This window comes from Leptopilina boulardi, unplaced genomic scaffold, assembly GCF_019393585.1.
Source record: "Leptopilina boulardi isolate dan_hultmark-lab unplaced genomic scaffold, ZJU_Lbou_2.1 LbouV2_310, whole genome shotgun sequence".
Lineage (NCBI taxonomy): Eukaryota > Metazoa > Arthropoda > Insecta > Hymenoptera > Figitidae > Leptopilina > Leptopilina boulardi.
The window spans coordinates 2,930,068-2,949,699 of NW_026137875.1; the positions used below are offsets into that span (position 1 = coordinate 2,930,068).

A 19,632-nucleotide genomic window follows, 5' to 3' on the forward strand; every position below is an offset into this window, starting at 1 on the left:
TAATTATATATATATATATATAGTAAAATAGTTCTTAGAATAATTTTAAATACTTTTTAACGTGAATAATTAAAAACGTGAAATTTGAAAATTCGAAAAAAATAGTTCCCATCGTTTTCCCATTATCGGACTAGGCTCAAAATTCGTCAAATTTAGAGCAGTTTTTGTAAAAAAATTTTGAAAAAAATCGATCGATACACACAGGTGCAAAAATGAATTTTTAATCTTAAATCTCAAAAATCTAATAGAAATTTTTTTCGAAAATTACTTTCAATATTTTTTTTTGGAAAGTACGTTTAAAAACAAAAATTTTGATATAAGATTGATCCAGTTTGGTCAATTTTTAGCGAAATTACAAGCATTTCAAAAAAAAGTGACGTAATTTTTCAAAAATTGATATCTCCTAAAGTGCTTGATGAAAAAATTTGAAAAAAATCGTGAAAGCTAGTCTTCATGAGTACTAAAAGGAAAAAAATTTTCAAAAAGATCTGAGGTGCAAAAGCCAAATGGTCTCCGATTTGGTATGGAATACCTCATATATAATTTTAATTTTTTAAATTTTTTAATTTATCATCTTTTTACTAAGTAGATATGATTTTAAAATTCTATTAAAAAAAAAATTTGCCAAATTAAAAATGCTATTGAGTAAAAGATCGTTTAAAAAGAAATTATGTTAAATACTATATTGAAAAATGAAAATTCATGTAAAAAATAATTATATATAAATCAGTAGTTCACGCGACCAATAATAAATCATCAACTTGGCGAGCTTCTACGAATCAAAAAAATTTGCTAAAATTTAAAATTCTTGAATTCTGTCATTTAAAAATTTTTTTTTTTTTTGAAAAAAGTAGCATTTAGTTGCTTTTGGTCAAAATTAGTAGTAAAAAAGTAGCCTTGTTGAAAAAAATTATCAAAAAAGTAAAAAAATGTGGCACTTCAAAGCCTGTTTTTGAGATATTTTCAAGTTTCCATACTTTTTGAACACCCTGTATAATAATTATTATTAATTATTAAATTATTATTATTAATTTTTTTCAGTGATATTCGATGAGAGAGGAATAAATAAGAAAAACCAAAATTTATACGAAAGTATATAAGATTTAATTTTTTTTTTTCCTCGAAATAGATACAAAAATGAAAAATAGGATTAAAGTCTTATAATCTCCATGGGAGTTAAAATGTCGTTATTTGAAACAAAAAAAATTAAATTATTTTAATGATGTCCTAATTTTTCATATTAGGCATATAAAGATAATATATACAGACTCTATTTTTCGTTTAGAGTTTCACAATAAATATTATTTCTTTTTCTTCCATTTTTTTTTTTTTTATATATATAAAAACATTATGCAGATCACAGACACACTTAGGTACTCGTTTTAGTTGCACGATCACTGTAGAGATCTTCTTATTTTCATAAGTCGCGCATTATTATTGTTTTCATAAGTACTCTCTCATGAAAAAAATTTTCAAAAACAGAAATTGCTGCTAATTTTCGACTAGAAAATATTGATCGGAAGCGCAGTTGAAAAATGACGTCTTTTCTGTGACGTTTTTGTTTCATCAGGACAAAAGAAACCTCAAACACTGGCCATTATTAATTTTTCCTAATTTTAAAAACTAGGAAAAATTAAGATATAAATGCAAAATCAGGTCTAGTTTGAATTTATCATCTTCTCACTAGATATTTCCCTTCTTTTTGGTCCCTTTTTATTATTTATCTTTTATTTCACAATTATTGTGTGAATTCAGACTTTTTTCAACCAAATTTTTTGTACTCAGAGTTTTAATTTTTTTTTTTGTTCAAGTCATTAGCTGTTGAATTCTTGGCGCTAAAACTGGAAGAAGACTAACTCTCAGTGGACTAGGCACGACTTTGGGAATATTTGTTGTTGATGATGATGATGATGGTGATGATAATATGGAATTTCTATCCCTGGAATGACGTTTAACATGTTTTGCAAGATGATCACTTCTCATGAATCGTCGTTGACAAACGAGACATGCGAATTTTTTTTCGCCAGTGTGTGTTCGTTTATGTCGTGAGAGTTCATCACTACGTGAAAATCTTCGTCCACAATCCTCATAGGGACAGGGAAATGGTCTTTCGCCTGTATGTGTACGTGTGTGTGCCTTTAAATGTGAGGATTTAAAATAATTTTTCTCACAGCCAGGATGTTCACATTCGTAAACTCGTCGACGAGCTAATGTTTGTGCCTCTGTAATTGATGTTGTATTTGTGGTTGTTGTTGTTGAATTGGATGCTGTCACTAGTAGAAGAGGTGTTCTTGGTAAAACAATAGATGAACTTAAAAGTCCCGCTACCATTGTAATTGGAGCTGGTTTTGGTGCCAAGGGCTGTAATTTTGGTTGAATGCATTCGCGATCAGTATTTTTATTGTTGACAATAATTTCTTCTTTTCGCAGGCTCATCTTGAATTTGAGACTCTTGAGAATATTTTCCGGCTGAATTGGCGATGATTTTGGAATTGGAAGACTTGTTACTTTTTCCCGCTGAGGAATTATGGGAGCCAATATATTTGCTGGAGTACATGTTCCGTCACGATTTGCTCGCATTATCACCGATGCTCGTGGTGGTTCTGGACTTGCAGGCGGTGTCCCATCCAATAGAAGCTGTAAAAAAAAATTTATTTACTATTGACACGAGGTAATATATAATAAATTATTATTTAAATTTAAAAAAATTTTAATTTACCTCAAGTTCTGAACGTTCAAATAAACGAATTAATTCTCGTCTTTAAATTTTTAGAAAAATATGAAATCAATAAAAAAAGTACAATAATAATAATAATTTTACATTATTAAATACTTAATATTAATTTATTTTTAGAGTCAGAAGAAAATATTTTTTTTAATAAAAATTGAAGTTTTGAAGGAAAGAAATTTTTTGTTCATTTGAACGTTTAGAATTTTAGGAACAATGATTTTGATAAGAAGAGTTTATAAATCTTTTTCTAAACTAAAAAAAAAGGATTTCATAAATTATTTTTGAAAACAAAATTTAAAAAAAATATATTTTTTAAAAGTTATTGGTACTTTATAACAAAAAATGATAATTTAGTTGATCACCATTTTAAGTAGTAAAGAGTCGTTTAGAAAAGACTGCGCGCTTAGTAGTAATAATTGTCTTTGGTCAGACAAGTAAATTTTACTTCACTTTCAAAAACAATGAAACTAAAGTATATTCCTTACGTCATTTGTTATATTTAATTTTTCTTTTTTAGTAAAATAAATAATTTAGTTGTAAATAGATAATTTTTGGATAAAAATAAAAAAGAATTTCTTACTGAATTTTTTATATTAAAATTTATTTTTTTTGTTAGTAAAATAAGTAATTTCGTTAAAAATAGATAATTTTTGGTTAAAAATAAAAAAAATGTTCTTTTGTCTCTGTTACCTTTGCTAATTCGCATTGTTCTAGACATCGTTTTTTCCGTGGCAATTCGTCTTCTTCAGAGTCAGACGTTTGCGGCGTTGGAGGTAATACAAGATGATTATTTCCATCTTCGGTTCGCTTCAGGTTTTCTTCATTAAACCCTCTCTTGCCGATGACTTTCTCTCCTAATATTGCGGCAACACTGAATGTCGACTGCAATGGTTCAACCTACATTAAAAAAAAAGAAGGTGTTTTTTGTTATTTAATTATTTTTGAATTACAGATAGACGAATTTGATATCAGTTTAGTATTGAATAATATACTTTTTTCAATTTAAATGTTTCTGAATTTAGGTGTGAAAAGAAGTATCGAATGTTTTGCAACTGAGAGATTACTTTTTTCCACTATTAAAAATCGTTAATGAAGTTCACAATATAATTGAAAAACATTTTTTTTTTTTCATTTAAAAAATTATAGGTAACTAATTTTTAGCTTTCTTTATGCCTAACAAATGGAAAAAATGTATTTTTTACTTAAAAAATATGACTAATTGCCTACAAATTTTTGATGCAGAAACGTTGCAAAAAATATTAATTTGAAGCAAAAAATATTTTCTTTTCTAAATCGTTGATCATAAACGTTGTGAACTTCATCGACGTATACTAAAAAGTGGTTTTCATTGAACAAAGGAGCTATTTTGGAAAAAGATCTTGAATCTTTGAATTTACACACACTTAATATATCTTTACAATCTTTTTACACTATAAAAAAAGGGGTTTTGTTTGAACAAAGGAGCTATTAAAAAAAAACTAGAAACTTTTTTCCGTTGGGTGAAAATGGAAAAAATCTTTATAAATTGCTAAATAATGATCATATAAAAATTTGTGAAATTAGTGCAATTAAATAGTAGAAAATTGGTAAATTTAAAATTAAAATTTTTTTTTAATTATTTAAAGAAATATTTAGAAGTACCTATAAAATTATATTAATTGAAAATTTATTAAGAAAAGAAATTTAATTATATTAAAATTTAAATGTTACTAAAAAAATAAAATAAAAAATACTATATACCTAAAAAATTGTAATTTTTAAGTTATATATTTTAGAAAAATTATCAAAAATGTAGAAAAAATAGATTTATTCAAAATTTCATTCTTTATATTATATTTCTTTTAGAATATTTTTTCTTTAAAATTATTTTTTTTTTTATTCATTTTTCAAGTTTGTGATAAAAAAAATTTTTTTTTATTTTTAGATCATTTTGGCATTTTATTAAGTTATTCATTAAAAAACGGGGAACATTAATTGAAAATGTTTTTTTTCCGCAATTTAATTTACATAAATTGACGCACTAACTTGAATACTCAAAGAAGACGCTGACCATCATAATAATTTTGGTACTCTTGAATGAGTGAAAGATTAGAAATTGAGGAAGATCATGGTTTTTGCAAAGAGTGAAGGAACCGGTTACATATATATATATATAAATAATCTCTGAATTTGCAAAGCCAGAAATAAATGAACCACGTAAGAAGTTCTTTGAACCGTTTTTTTTTTTTTACAATTTTTATTGAGTAAACAGTTTCATCAAGACCATGTATGCATTTTAATATGGGGCGGAGCGTTAAATATTTGTATTTCGCGGGCATGTGTGTGGCGGTAAGTTTAATTTGGAGACAAAAATTTATTGCACACACTTACGTGAATTTGTTTTAATTGAGGTGATGCCGGAGGCGATAGAATTATAGCTGATGATTCCATTTCACATGCACCAAAAAAAAAAAAGAAGAGTAATTTGAAAACACTTTGATTAAAGTTACATTCAATGTTGAGTTATATTATAACACGAGAACTCAAGGTATATTGAAGATCAAGAAACGTACTCAACGAAGAACTGAAAGAGCAATGAAGCTTTCTCGCAGTGTACTATGTGGTGTTGTCTCGGGTGTGTGTGTGTGTGAGTAATCATGCAGCGTGCGATCGATTGACGAATCAGACAGAGGGGCTCGGCTCTGTGAGCCAATTGAAAGTTAGCTGTCAGTTGGTCACTGCGTGATCACTAGCGTGCTGTTCACGTGCTCGTAGACTGACTAAGGTCGTGATCGTGACGTCACACTGCGTGGTGACCGGTCGATACGTCATGCCGTCATGGTGTGTTGTGGTAGCGTCATACTAACATCTTTGCCTCCGACCTTCTCTTCATCAAAGCCTCTTCTTGTTTACTCTACTTCCCCGTTTTCGCTTCTATTTTTTTCTTCTTCTTCTTATTTTCTCTTCGCTCTGCGAAAAATATACCGCGAAATGTATATACATATATATATAAATATATGTTTATGTATTTGACGAGCCTCCGAATCTTTGTTTTCTATAAAAAAAAAAAATGTGCACTTCTTTTGCGCTCGCTGACCTCTTCCACTATATTTGTCTTTTCTTTTATGATTCACAATGATACTTGCAAAAAACAAAAATCAGAAAGAAATTTTTGAATATTTTCAATCAATTATAGAATTTGAAAAAAAATGTTATTTCTTTTCTAAGTTTGGAAAAAGTTTAAATATAGGACGGAGAAAATACTTGTTTTTAGTAAAAAAAAAATAGCTTTTATCAAAGATTTTTTCTTCTTGTAGATAATAACGCAAATACTGTCTGGTTCGTCATAGTGATTAATTTCAAAATATTTACAGGGTTGACATTTTCATTTGCAAACTTTAAACGTCAGAGGTTTTTACACTGTGTCATATTGATATAATAAAAGCAAACAGTAGTTATGCACGTTTATTAAAAAAAAAAAGAAAGAAAAATTCTTATCTTTATATAAATCTACAGCAAGATAAAACTATTAAAGTCCCTCTTATAAACTCAACACAATAAACCTACTTTTAATCAGAAAGTTTATAAAATAAATAATAGAAAGACAATTTCTTATTGAAAGATTTATTCGCACCTCTATATGAATTTAGTTATAGAAATAACTAGTTAGTAAAATTTTGCTTGACATTTTAGTCAATTTGTATAAAAAATAATTAATTATTAGAAAAAGTAACTAATTTTTAATGAAACAAAAAAATTACTGAAAAAATTGTTAAAAATTACAAATCCGGTGTGAGTTTTTTAAAATTCAAAATAGCGGACGAATTTTTAAAAATTCAAGGAATTCACTTGAAATTCGTTCCTTGGGGGGGTTTTGGAATTGCTGATTACAAATCTGGTGTCAGCGACCTCAAAAAAACGACCGAGTAACAAGTTTCAAGTGAATTCGATGAATTTCAAAAAAAATTCGTTCGCCATATTGGATCTGCCATTTTGAATTTTGAAAAACTAACACCGGATTTGTAACCGCAATTTTTTTTGGGGTCGTCAACACCAGATTCGTAATCATATGAATCTCAAATAAAAATCCCCGAATAATGAATTTTTAAAGTGAATTACTTTAATTTTTAAAAAATTTACCCGCCCCCACAGCATCGAAACTTTTCTAAAGATTTCCTAAAGATTTATTTGAAATGTTCGAAATATTTAATTGCAATGTTTAGTGAAAATTGTGTAAAGATTTAAATGTCCCACTTGAATAAATGTTTAAGACGTAACTTTCCTAAACATTTATAAATGAAATTTTCGCCTAATTATAATTATAATTATAATTATAATTATAATTAGGCGAAAATTTCATTGAAATGTTTAGGAAAGTTTCACAAAGTTTTACACCAAACATTTATTGAATCGGGACATTTAAATCTTTACACAATTTTCATTAAACATTGCAATTAAATATTCTGAATATTTTAAATAAATCTTTAGAAAATCTTTAGGAATGTTTCGGTGCTGTGAAGGCGACTAACTATATCATTTAAAATTTTTAAAAACTAAAATCAAATTCGTATAATTAACGACTCCAAAAACCCCCGAGGAACGAATTTCAAAAGAATCTTATGTTTTTTGATTAGGAGAATGTTGTATTTTGATAATGGACCACAAAAAAATTACAAAATGGTGAATATTTAGAAAATTTGACCCAATTTTGAAAAACAACTAATGCCATTGAATTTAGCGTAACTAAATTATATATTTTTGTTTTATATAAATATTTTTTAGTTGTTTTCACATAAATTTTAAAAGAATTTAATTTTTTTTTAGATTCATTCAAAGATGTTCTCTATAATTTTCTTTTTGGATTCTCTCTTACATTTCTAGTGTGATCCAGGAATGTGTAAAATTCGTTTTTGCGTTTGTAAAATTGGTGAGTTTTTCATTTTTATTCTCCTTATATATTTTTGTAAAAGATTTTTTATTCATTTCCTTTACTTGTTCCAAAGAAATGTTTTATTTGAACCAAATATAATATATTTGTGTTAAATAAACATATATTTTTCTCGCAGCCTACTAGCCTATTTATTTGGCGTAAATAAAATTTTTTTATTTAAATGAAAAAATAATTTATTTAAATCAAATAAAAATTTATTTTGAATTGAATATAAATATTTATTAGGCTGTGAGACAAATATATCATTTCTCTGGGTGTAAAATTATAAAAAAATATATTTTTCATTTTACGCACCCAGAGATAAATCTTATATTTGTGTTTAATTGAGAAAAATTAAATTTATTCGAATCAAAATACAAAAATATATTTGTCTCAGAGTCTAATAATTTTTTATTTTTTTTTTAAATTTAATTATAAGCACAAGTAAAACTTTATTTAGCGGAAATAAAATTTTTATTTCAATCAATTAAAATTTAATTCAATTAAAATTTATTTCAACTAAATAAAATTTATTTCAATCAAATAAAATTTATTTGAAACAAATAAATATTTATTAGCCTCCGAGACAAATATTTCTTTTTTCTAAGTGATAGAATAAATTCTGAAAAAGAAGTAGGTTATATTCTGAAACGTTAAAAAATAATTATGGTATTTATTTATTTTTGTAATTAATAAAAAAATCAAATTGTCCTTGATGATCAAAAAACTGATTTTTTATATTCGAATTATTTTTTAATTAAAAAATTTTTCTACGATTTCAGACAACTGGTTATTCTCTCTTGATCTGATGTATATATATAAGGATGCAGGTAGTTCACCGCGTGCATCGCTATGACACAATATTTAATGGTAAGTTATATTATACCGTTACATTATGCATGTATATACATATATAATTGAGTATTGACTTCTCTTTGACTCTGTTTATGCACCCGTGTACGATTATCGTGAGGCTATTCGCGAGTATAAGTCCGAGAATAGCTTGACTCATTGATAATAACTCAATAGCGATAGAAAGTCTATTTTAGGAATATATTCACCTCCTCTTGTTTAGAAGAACAGGAAAATAATTTTTATAAAATTTAAAAATATATATACTCACTATAAGATTTACTAAAAACAAGTTTAAATTTTACAAAACGGTTATTTACAATCAAATTAACATGTGGGTATACGCTATTAATTACGTAACTAAAAAAAAACTTGTTTTCGATGTTTCCTTATACAATTTAAATTCACTAACACATTTTTGTTTCACACACGTGTGAAATAGAATTTGAGGAATACCTTTTTTCCAATATATATATATATATATATAAAGAAAAAATTGTCGCGGTTTTTGAAAAATTTTGAATTTTACACCCAGAGAATTTTTTTATTTGCGTTTATTTGAGAGAAATAAAATTTATTTGAATGAAATAAAAATGTATTTGTTTCAGAGACTAATAACTTTTTATTTATATTTCAAATAAAAAATTTAATTTAGCGCAAATAACATTTTATTTTAGTGTAAATAAAATTTTTATTCAAATTAAATATAATTTATTTTAAAAAAATATTTATTTGGCTCTAAGAAAAATATATTTTTTCTCTATGTGTATTGTGGGGTGAATATAAAATTTTATATTCTAAAAAAAAACGTTTAATAAAAAATTTGAAAAATTTCGGAATTTTTTTTCAAGTTATTATTAGATTTTATTTTATGAAACAAAATTTATATATGGTTCACGTGTTAAAAATATGTGGATAATTGTGGATAAATTGAATTGATAATCAAATCAGGCAAGAGACTCGTGATCGCCGGTTATATAGCCATGAGCTCTTGTTGAAATCATTATATTCATTATCAACTTCCTTTTCGTGTATATGCTCTTGGATTTCAAAACATTCTTAATGAAAAGTGTGGATTAAGTAAAATTCTAAAAAATTGTTTTAAAAAAATACAACAATAATACGTTTGTTTTTCAAAATAAGTAATATTATTATTATTATTTTTTTTTTAAATTAAATTTTATAGTGAATTTTGTTTATAAATACATTTGTTGTGCATCCATAATATAGTTTTTTTAAAACTATATATTAATTTACAATTAATTTTTAATTATTTTAACATTAATTTTTTACTATTTATTTATTTTCATTTTTGTGCTAAATTAAATTTTTTATAAAACAAATAAATGTAAATGAAATATTTATGTAAAAAGTTATTTGAGTCAATTAAGTGTTTAAAATAGAGAAATTATTGGTTCAAATACAATTTATTAATTTCAAAATAAAAAATATTTGGTTCAAGTAAATATTTATTTAATAATATACAAGCAACCGATTTTTGAATCAAATAGGTTTTTTTAGTGTAGATATTAATTACAGTAAAACTATGAATAATACCTATAAAACGGTTTCTTTTTTACTTCCTATGTACATCTTACTGCATTTTAAAATTTATTTTTAAGTGTAGAGAAAGTAATTTATAATAATTTTAATTTTTTAATATTATTTTTTTGGGATATATTAAAGAACTCGCAATGTTTTATATATAAATACATATAATATGGGGTCTAAAATTTTCCACTAATCTCAAACAAGCGCAGGCTAATCACGTTGAATACACGTGGTTTAAAACGTTTTTGAAATCTAATTATCTGAATAGATATAGGATATTACATTAACAAAAATAATTTTTTAATTATTAAAAGTTGTAAAACTATATAAAAAAAAATAATAAAATAAGATTCCACAATAAAAATAATAATGATTATTTATTTATTTATTTAATATTCTTTTAGTAATTTAAACTTTATAAACGCTAAATTAATATTAAATTATAGTCAAAAGTATTATTTTTAATTCAATAAACATTATAATAAAATAAATAAATAATAATAATAAATTTCTTCAGAAAGTTTTATGCGAAAAATGTAAATACAAAATAAAAATATGGTTATTAAATTTTTATTAAAAAATTAAATTTTTTTTTTAAATTATTATATTAAAATAATTTATTTATGAAAAAACGACAATTACCCTTTAATGCAATATTAAAATACAATTTACAATATTACATATTACAAAGTATTTACATAAAAAAAAGATATTCAATTAGTAACAGCTGTTACAAGTATTACAACATCGCATTGTTATTAATTTTTTTTTTAATTATAAAATATTGATAATAAAATTCGATTCAGCAATAAAAAATAACATAAATAATTATGAAAATATATAATTTAGATAAAATAATATAATATATTCATAATAAATAATTATCATAATTATTAAAATTAAATAATGATTCATTAAACAATTTTATAATTTTCAAATTGAATTTCTAATATTACAGAAATTTCTTTATCGACGAATTTTATTAAAGTAGGTAACTATCAAAATGCGCCAAAGGCAGTTTGCGCCAAACGGCGTTTGACCCAATATGCTATAGTTAGTGTCATTCTCGATGGTGAATGAGAAATCTGTAAAAATGATAAAAGTGAAGGTCTGAGAAGCCCGCGAGATGTCTATAGTATCACAGTTTGTGTATTATTACAAATAGACATTGGCGTGGAGATTTAGGGAATGCAGAAAATAAAGTGAAATAGTTTTCTTCGCGGAATTAGTGAACGTGATGTTTTTATAAATAAGTAAATTGCTTATTTGATTAATTAATCAATTAATATTATGAATTAATTAATGAATTAATTAATTAATATTATCAATTGATGGAATAATTAATTAATTAACATTATTGATATTATCAATTGATTGATTAATTAATTAATTAATTAATTAATATTATCAATCAATTAATTAATTAATTAACAGTGACTGGAAGAAATAACGAGTAGTAAAATTATGGATACCAATATTGAGGTTAGTTTAAATTTTATTTTCAATGCAAATAATAATAATTTTGCGATTGCATAAAAATTTATTTTTTTCAGCGATCTCATGTAATGAATTTTCATCTAATTACATCAATTTAAACGCATGTAAAATTCACTGCGAAAGTCTACTCAACTGTAAATTGGTTTTCATTAAGAAAATATTTTTACAACAAACATAGATTAAGTTGATAATAATAATAATTTCAAATTTCTTATAAATTATGATGGCATTTTTTACTTTTGGAAATAAAATTTTTATCCTATTCTCCAACTATGCTGATTAAAATAATTCTATTCCTTGCTTGATAGTCACCAGGGTTATCACAGTTATTGTTAACATGAACCTAATTGTTGTTCGATTTAGTAAACAATAATTTTGCGATAGCATAAAAAATTATTTTTTTCACCGATCTCATGTAATGAATTTTCATCTAATTACATCAATTTAAACGTATGTAAATTTCACTGCGATAGTTTACTTAACTGTGAATTGGTTTTCACTTAGAAAATATTTTTACAACAAACATAGAATAAGTTGATAATAATAATAATTTCAAATTCCTTATCAATTATGTTGGCATTTTTTACTTTTAGAAATAAAATTTTTATCCTATTCTCCAACTATGCTAATTAAAAAAATTCTATTCCTAGCATAATAGACGCCAGAGTTATTATTGTTATTGTGAACATGGGCCTCATTGTTGTTCGATTTCGTAAACAATTATTTTTCGATTGGCTAAAAATTTATTTTTTTCACCGATCTCATGTAATGAATTTTCATCTAATTACATCAATTTAAACGCATGTAAAATGGTAAATAAAATATCAAACTGCGAAGGTTTACTCAACTGTAAATTGAATTTTATTAAGAAAATATTTTTACAATAAACATGGAATAAGTTAACAATGATTAGACACCTTCTAAATCATATTGGCATTTTTCATTTTTGAAAATAAAATATTCATTCTATTCTAAAACCATACTAATTAAAAAAATTCTATTCCTAGCATAATAGACGCCAGAGTTCTGATTGTTATTGTGAACATGGGCCTAATTATTGTTCGATTTAGTAAACAATAATTTTGCGATAGCATAAAAAATTATTTTTTTCACCGATCTCATGTAATGAATTTTCATCTAATTACATCAATTTAAACGTATGTAAAATGGTAAAAAAAATGTAATACTGCAAAGGTTTACTCAACTTTAAATTGGTTTTCATTTAGAAAATATTTCTACAGCAAACATAGAATAAGTTAATAATAATTTCAAATTCCTTATCAATTATGTTGGCATGTTTTACTTTTGGAAATAAAATTTTTATCCTATTCACCAACTATGCTGATTAAAATAATTCTATTCCTTGCTTGATAGTCACCAGGGTTATCACAGTTATTGTTAACATGAACCTAATTGTTGTTCGATTTAGTAAACAATTATTTTTCGATTGGGTAAAAATTTATTTTTTCAGCGATCTCATGTAATGAATTTTCATCTAATTACATCAATTTAAACGCATGTAAAATGGTAAAAAAATGTAATACTGCGAAGGTTTACTCAACTGTAAATTGAATTTTATTAAAAAAATATTTTTACAACAAACATGGAATAAGGTAACAATGATTAGACACCTTCTAAATCATATTGGCATTTTTCATTTTTGAAAATAAAATTTTTATTCTATTCTAAAACCATGCTAATTAAAAAAATTCTATTCCTAGTATAATCGACGCCAGAGTTATTATTGTTATTGTGAACATGCGCCTAATTATTGTTCGATTTAGTAAACAATAATTTTGCGATAGAATAAAAAATTATTTTTTTCACCGATCTCATGTAATGAATTTTCATCTAATTACATCAGTTTGACCGCATGTAAAATGCTAAAAAAATTTAAAACTGCAAAGGTTTACTCAACTTTAAATTGGTTTTCATTTAGAAAATATTTCTACAGCAAACATAGAATAAGTTAATAATAATTTCAAATTCCTTATCAATTATGTTGGCATTTTTTACTTTTAGAAATAAAATTTTTATCCTATTCTCCAACTATGCTAATTAAAATAATTCTATTCCTTTCTTGATAGTCACCAGGGTTATCACAGTTATTGTTAACATGAACCTAATTGTTGTTCGATTCTCGGTTCGATTTAGTAAACAATTATTTTTCGATAGCATAAAAATTTATTTTTTTCAGCGATCTCATGTAATTAATATTCATCTAATTACATCAATTTAAACGCATGTAAAATTCACTGCGAAAATCTACTCAACTGTAAATTGGTTTTCATTAAGAAAATATTTTCACAACAAACATAGAATAAGTTAACAATGATTAGACACCTTCTAAATCATATTGGCATTTTTCATTTTCAAAAATTAAATTTTTATCCTATTCTCCAACTATGCTAATTAAAATAATTCTATTCCTTGCTTGATAGTCACCAGGATTATCACAGTTATTGTTAACATGAACCTAATTGTTGTTCGATTTAGTAAACAATTATTTTTCGATTGGATAAATAATTATTTTTTTTAGCGATCTCATGTAATGAATTTTCATCTAATTAGATCAGTTTAAACGCATGTAAAATGGTAAATAAAATATCAAACTGCGAAGGTTTACTCAACTGTAAATTGAATTTTATTAAGAAAATATTTTTACAACAAACATAGAATAAGTTAACAATGATTAGACCCCTTTTAAATCATATTGGCATTTTTCATTTTTGAGAATAAAATTTTTATTCTATTCTAAAACCATGCTAATTAACAAAATTCTATTCCTAGCATAATAGACACCCTAGTTATTATTGTTATTGTGAACATGGGCCTAATTCTTGTTCGATTTAGTAAACAATTATTGTTCGATTGGAAGAAAAATAATTTTTTTCCTCGATCTCATGTAATGAATTTTCATCTAATTAGACCAGTTTAAAAGCATGTTAAAATTCAGTGCGAAGGTTTACTCAACTGTAAAAAATATGATTTAGAAGGTGTCTAATCATTGTTAACTTATTCTATATTTGTTGAGAAAATATTTTCTCAATGAAAACCAATTTACAGTTGAGTAAACCTTTTACAGTGAATTTTACATGCATTTAAACTGGTCTAATTAGATGAAAATTCATAACATGAGATCGCTGAAAAAAATCATTTTCTATCCAATCGAAAAATAATTGTTTACTAAATCGAACAACAATTAGGTTCATGTTAACAATAACTGTGATAACCCTGGTGACTATCAAGCAAGGAATAGAATTATTTTAATCAGCATAGTTGGAGAATAGGATAAAAATTTTATTTCCAAAAGTAAAAAATGCCATCATAATTTATAAGGAATTTGAAATTATTATTATTATTAACTTATTCTATGTTTGTTGTAAAAATATTTTCTAAGTGAAAACCAATTCACAGTTAAGTAAACTATCGCAGTGAAATTTACATACGTTTAAATTGATGTAATTAGATGAAAATTCATTACATGAGATCGGTGAAAAAAATAATTTTTTATGCTATCGCAAAATTATTGTTTACTAAATCGAACAATAATTAGGCCCATGTTCACAATAACAATCAGAACTCTGGCGTCTATTATGCTAGGAATAGAATTTTTTTAATTAGTATGGTTTTAGAATAGAATGAATATTTTATTTTCAAAAATGAAAAATGCCAATATGATTTAGAAGGTGTCTAATCATTGTTAACTTATTCCATGTTTATTGTAAAAATATTTTCTTAATAAAATTCAATTTACAGTTGAGTAAACCTTCGCAGTTTGATATTTTATTTACCATTTTACATGCGTTTAAATTGATGTAATTAGATGAAAATTCATTACATGAGATCGGTGAAAAAAATAAATTTTTAGCCAATCGAAAAATAATTGTTTACGAAATCGAACAACAATGAGGCCCATGTTCACAATAACAATAATAACTCTGGCGTCTATTATGCTAGGAATAGAATTTTTTTAATTAGCATAGTTGGAGAATAGGATAAAAATTTTATTTCTAAAAGTAAAAAATGCCAACATAATTGATAAGGAATTTGAAATTATTATTATTATCAACTTATTCTATGTTTGTTGTAAAAATATTTTCTAAGTGAAAACCAATTCACAGTTAAGTAAACTATCGCAGTGAAATTTACATACGTTTAAATTGATGTAATTAGATGAAAATTCATTACATGAGATCGGTGAAAAAAATAATTTTTTATGCTATCGCAAAATTATTGTTTACTAAATCGAACAACAATTAGGTTCATGTTAACAATAACTGTGATAACCCTGGTGACTATCAAGCAAGGAATAGAATTATTTTAATCAGCATAGTTGGAGAATAGGATAAAAATTTTATTTCCAAAAGTAAAAAATGCCATCATAATTTATAAGAAATTTGAAATTATTATTATTATCAACTTAATCTATGTTTGTTGTAAAAATATTTTCTTAATGAAAACCAATTTACAGTTGAGTAGACTTTCGCAGTGAATTTTACATGCGTTTAAATTGATGTAATTAGATGAAAATTCATTACATGAGATCGCTGAAAAAAATAAATTTTTATGCAATCGCAAAATTATTATTATTTGCATTGAAAATAAAATTTAAACTAACCTCAATATTGGTATCCATAATTTTACTACTCGTTATTTCTTCCAGTCACTGTTAATTAATTAATTAATTGATTGATAATATTAATTAATTAATTAATTAATTAATCAATCAATTGATAATATCAATAATGTTAATTAATTAATTATTCCATCAATTGATAATATTAATTAATTAATTCATTAATTAATTCATAATATTAATTGATTAATTAATCAAATAAGCAATTTACTTATTTATAAAAACATCACGTTCACTAATTCCGCGAAGAAAACTATTTCACTTTATTTTCTGCATTCCCTAAATCTCCACGCCAATGTCTATTTGTAATAATACACAAACTGTGATACTATAGACATCTCGCGGGCTTCTCAGACCTTCACTTTTATCATTTTTACAGATTTCTCATTCACCATCGAGAATGACACTAACTATAGCATATTGGGTCAAACGCCGTTTGGCGCAAACTGCCTTTGGCGCATTTTGATAGTTACCGTACTTCATTTACCATCCATAGTGAAATTAGTAAATCTATTATATTCTAAAAAAAAAAAATTTTTTGTACTGAAAAGAAAAAAAAGTTATATATTTAAATTATTTTCCTGTTAAAAAAATTTTTCTAAATTAAATAATATTTTCAAAATAATATTAGAAAAATTTTCTCGTTTACCATCTGTTGGAATTTTACCGCCAAGTTTCTTTCATAATTCTTGAAGTAAGCGGTAAATTGAATGCGAGGCAAAAGTATTTTGTATTTTTTTTCCATTAAATAGTTTTCAAAAAATATAAAGTAAATTTATTTTATACTTATATTTGAAAATTAATGCATTTATGTTCACGATAATATTTATTTTGTGAGTACAAATATTTGAATAATTAATAATATTTGAATATCATTTTATTGTATTTTTTGAAAATTGAAACTAAACTTGTCCAATAAGCGATCAATGAGAGGCGTCTATTTTACCGCCAGTAGTCACGGCAAGGATGGGTATCTAATGTCGTTCAACCAATCAGCGCTTAGAAATGGCTTTTCTCATGTACATGCTTCCTCGTGTTGAAAAATGTTGTATCTGTTGCGTCTCGATGAACGTGGTTTTATTTTTATTAAAAAAAAAATGTTTTTTATTCTTTGAAATAAGTGTAGTGTTCGTTTAATTTTTGCTCAAGTAAAAAAGGAATAAATTGTGTTAAATTTTTTCCAAATAGTCTCATTAATTTAATGTATTCGACAAAGAAAGTTGACGAACACGTGGTGAGTTAGCTTTTAGTAACTTTTTATTTCTCTTTGTAAAATTGACTTTATAAAAGTTTAAAAAAGTGAAAATTCAGCTGAGAATTATATTATTTTCTTCTAAATTTTTTATATTGTTACTTTTTTCCAGTCGATGTAATATTATAGGTTAGGAATATGTTTGCGATATTTTTTGTTTCTTGTCAAAACTTATTGTGAGATACAATAAATTGCAAGTAATATTTTTTTATTTCTCAAATAATGAATTGTTGAAACTTAAAAAATTGATAGAGAGAAAATTTGTTTTAATTATTATAGTGACAATGTTTGATCGAATTATTGGAAAGTTATATATAAGATTATTTTGTTTTATTTTTTCAGGTACGGTTCAAAAGAAATTCAATCAAAATTCTAGCTAGGCAGCAAAGCGATTGTTTTAAAGATTTTTAGCACCTGGTCTTTTTGAAAGGTATTTGTCCATATTTAATGATAATTTAGAGCATAACCTATAGAGAAGAGATCTCCAGGGACTAATTTGACATAAATAATCGTCTCATCGAAACAAGGGGAACTCGCTTTATTGGTAAGTTTACTATTTAATAATGAACATTTTTGCCGAAAGTAATTATATATTAATTTTAACTAATGTTTAATTTATTAATAGTGATAATTCTTGATTTTATTAATAATGTGATTTAAAATAATTGTATATAAATATAAAAAAAATTATATTTTCTTTTTAAAATTCATACAATTGTATGACCTATGTATTATTGATTTGTATGCAAATTTTTTAACACTTGTAAAATTATTTTTAACAAAAATAATAAAATTTCTAAAGAGATTTGCATTGTATTTTTTATTTTATTATTTTTTTCGGGTATAATTTATCAAAATTTTTGTAGTTACTTGAATATTTAACAATTTTGCAAAAAAAAATGTTATTTTTCGAAAATTATAAATGTGTTGTGACAAAGAATTTACCAATTTTTCAAGTTTATGTAAACATCAAAATTTTTTTGAGTATTTCTTGTTTACGTGTAAAAATATTTTTCAATTATGAAAAAAATGCAAAATTATGACCAAAATTTTGATTTTATTTTTAATTAAAATTTAATGTTTTTCGAATCCTAATATCAATAAAAATTGAATAATAAATATATCATAATAATAATAATAATAATAATCAAATAATATAAATGAACATTATAATAAAACAATAATAAAGTTAATAAAAATATGAATTAAAATAAATGTTTAAATTAACAAACGTAATCAAATTTTTAACATCTAATTTACAGATTCCTCTTTTGCTGGCTTGGATTTGAACGATCCTTGTAAATATTTATCAAGATCGACTTTATTTCAAGAATTTATTGTTTTGGTAAGTTCTAATAATTATTTTAAAAAATCTATTTAAAAATTTTTCTGTAAGTTGATTTTTTTTTAATTTTATAATATCAGGATTTCCATCGATTCTTGAAAATATTAATTCTCCTTGAATTTATTATTTACATTTTAAACTTTGAAATTATTTTGAATTATTATAATCTTCTAAAATGATATTTACATTTTGAAATATTATAAAAATCTAAATTTAACACAAACATATTTTACAATAATTAATAAATAAATACGTACAACTAGAAAAAATAAAAATAATTATATTTTTAAAAATTTACAGTTTCAATTTTTAAAAATAATAATAATTGAATTTTAGAAAATTTTAAACGAAAATTTTTTGTAAATTTTAATTCCTGGAGATTTTTCTACGTTTAGACAACAATTTAATTTTAGAGAATTTTTTTAAAAATAATTTAATTTTTGAAAAATGTTATTAAAAATACATGATTTGTCGAAAAATTTTAAATTATGATTTATAAGGGTTAGTCCACTGACTTTCGTCTAATAGTGGTTACGACCAAATTTTAAAAAAATCTAGTTTTAATATATGTGAAACTCGATGATTCCCTGAGTTCATTAACCATAATATTATGGTAAAAATTTTATTCCCTTTAAAAATATTAAATATCAAAAGTAGGAGACTCAAAATGTGATTTTGTAACCTTAAATTTTTCAATTTTTTTAAAAACGCTATTATTAAAAAACTATTAAAAATTAGATGTTGGAACTCACCAAAAACATAAATCACTTTATTTTGCACAGAGGAACGAAAGAATTATTGCAAAAATTTATTATTTTTAGATGATATACGATTTAAAAAAAAAATTTGTTTAAAT

The 19,632-nt window shown here is 24.2% G+C and overlaps 2 protein-coding genes and 1 long non-coding RNA gene across 3 annotated transcripts in view; 1 reads left to right on the plus strand and 2 right to left on the minus strand.

Moving 5' to 3' along the window:
• The window catches only part of LOC127283674 (uncharacterized), a 339,220-nt gene that overhangs the window by 105,767 nt on the left and 213,821 nt on the right, over window positions 1-19,632 (minus strand). The window lies entirely within an intron of this gene.
• LOC127283669 (Krueppel-like factor 10) lies at window positions 1,082-5,357 on the minus strand. Its single transcript, XM_051308680.1, has 3 exons — window positions 5,102-5,357; window positions 3,422-3,628; window positions 1,082-2,637 (listed from the first exon to the last, which is right to left on the minus strand). The coding sequence occupies exons 1-3, from the start codon at window positions 5,159-5,161 to the stop codon at window positions 1,807-1,809; spliced, it is 1,098 nt and encodes a 365-aa protein (XP_051164637.1). The 5' UTR covers window positions 5,162-5,357; the 3' UTR covers window positions 1,082-1,806.
• On the plus strand, window positions 11,400-11,761 carry LOC127283694 (uncharacterized). Its single transcript, XR_007843388.1, has 2 exons — window positions 11,400-11,525; window positions 11,597-11,761. It is a non-coding gene; the product is annotated as an uncharacterized LOC127283694 (long non-coding RNA).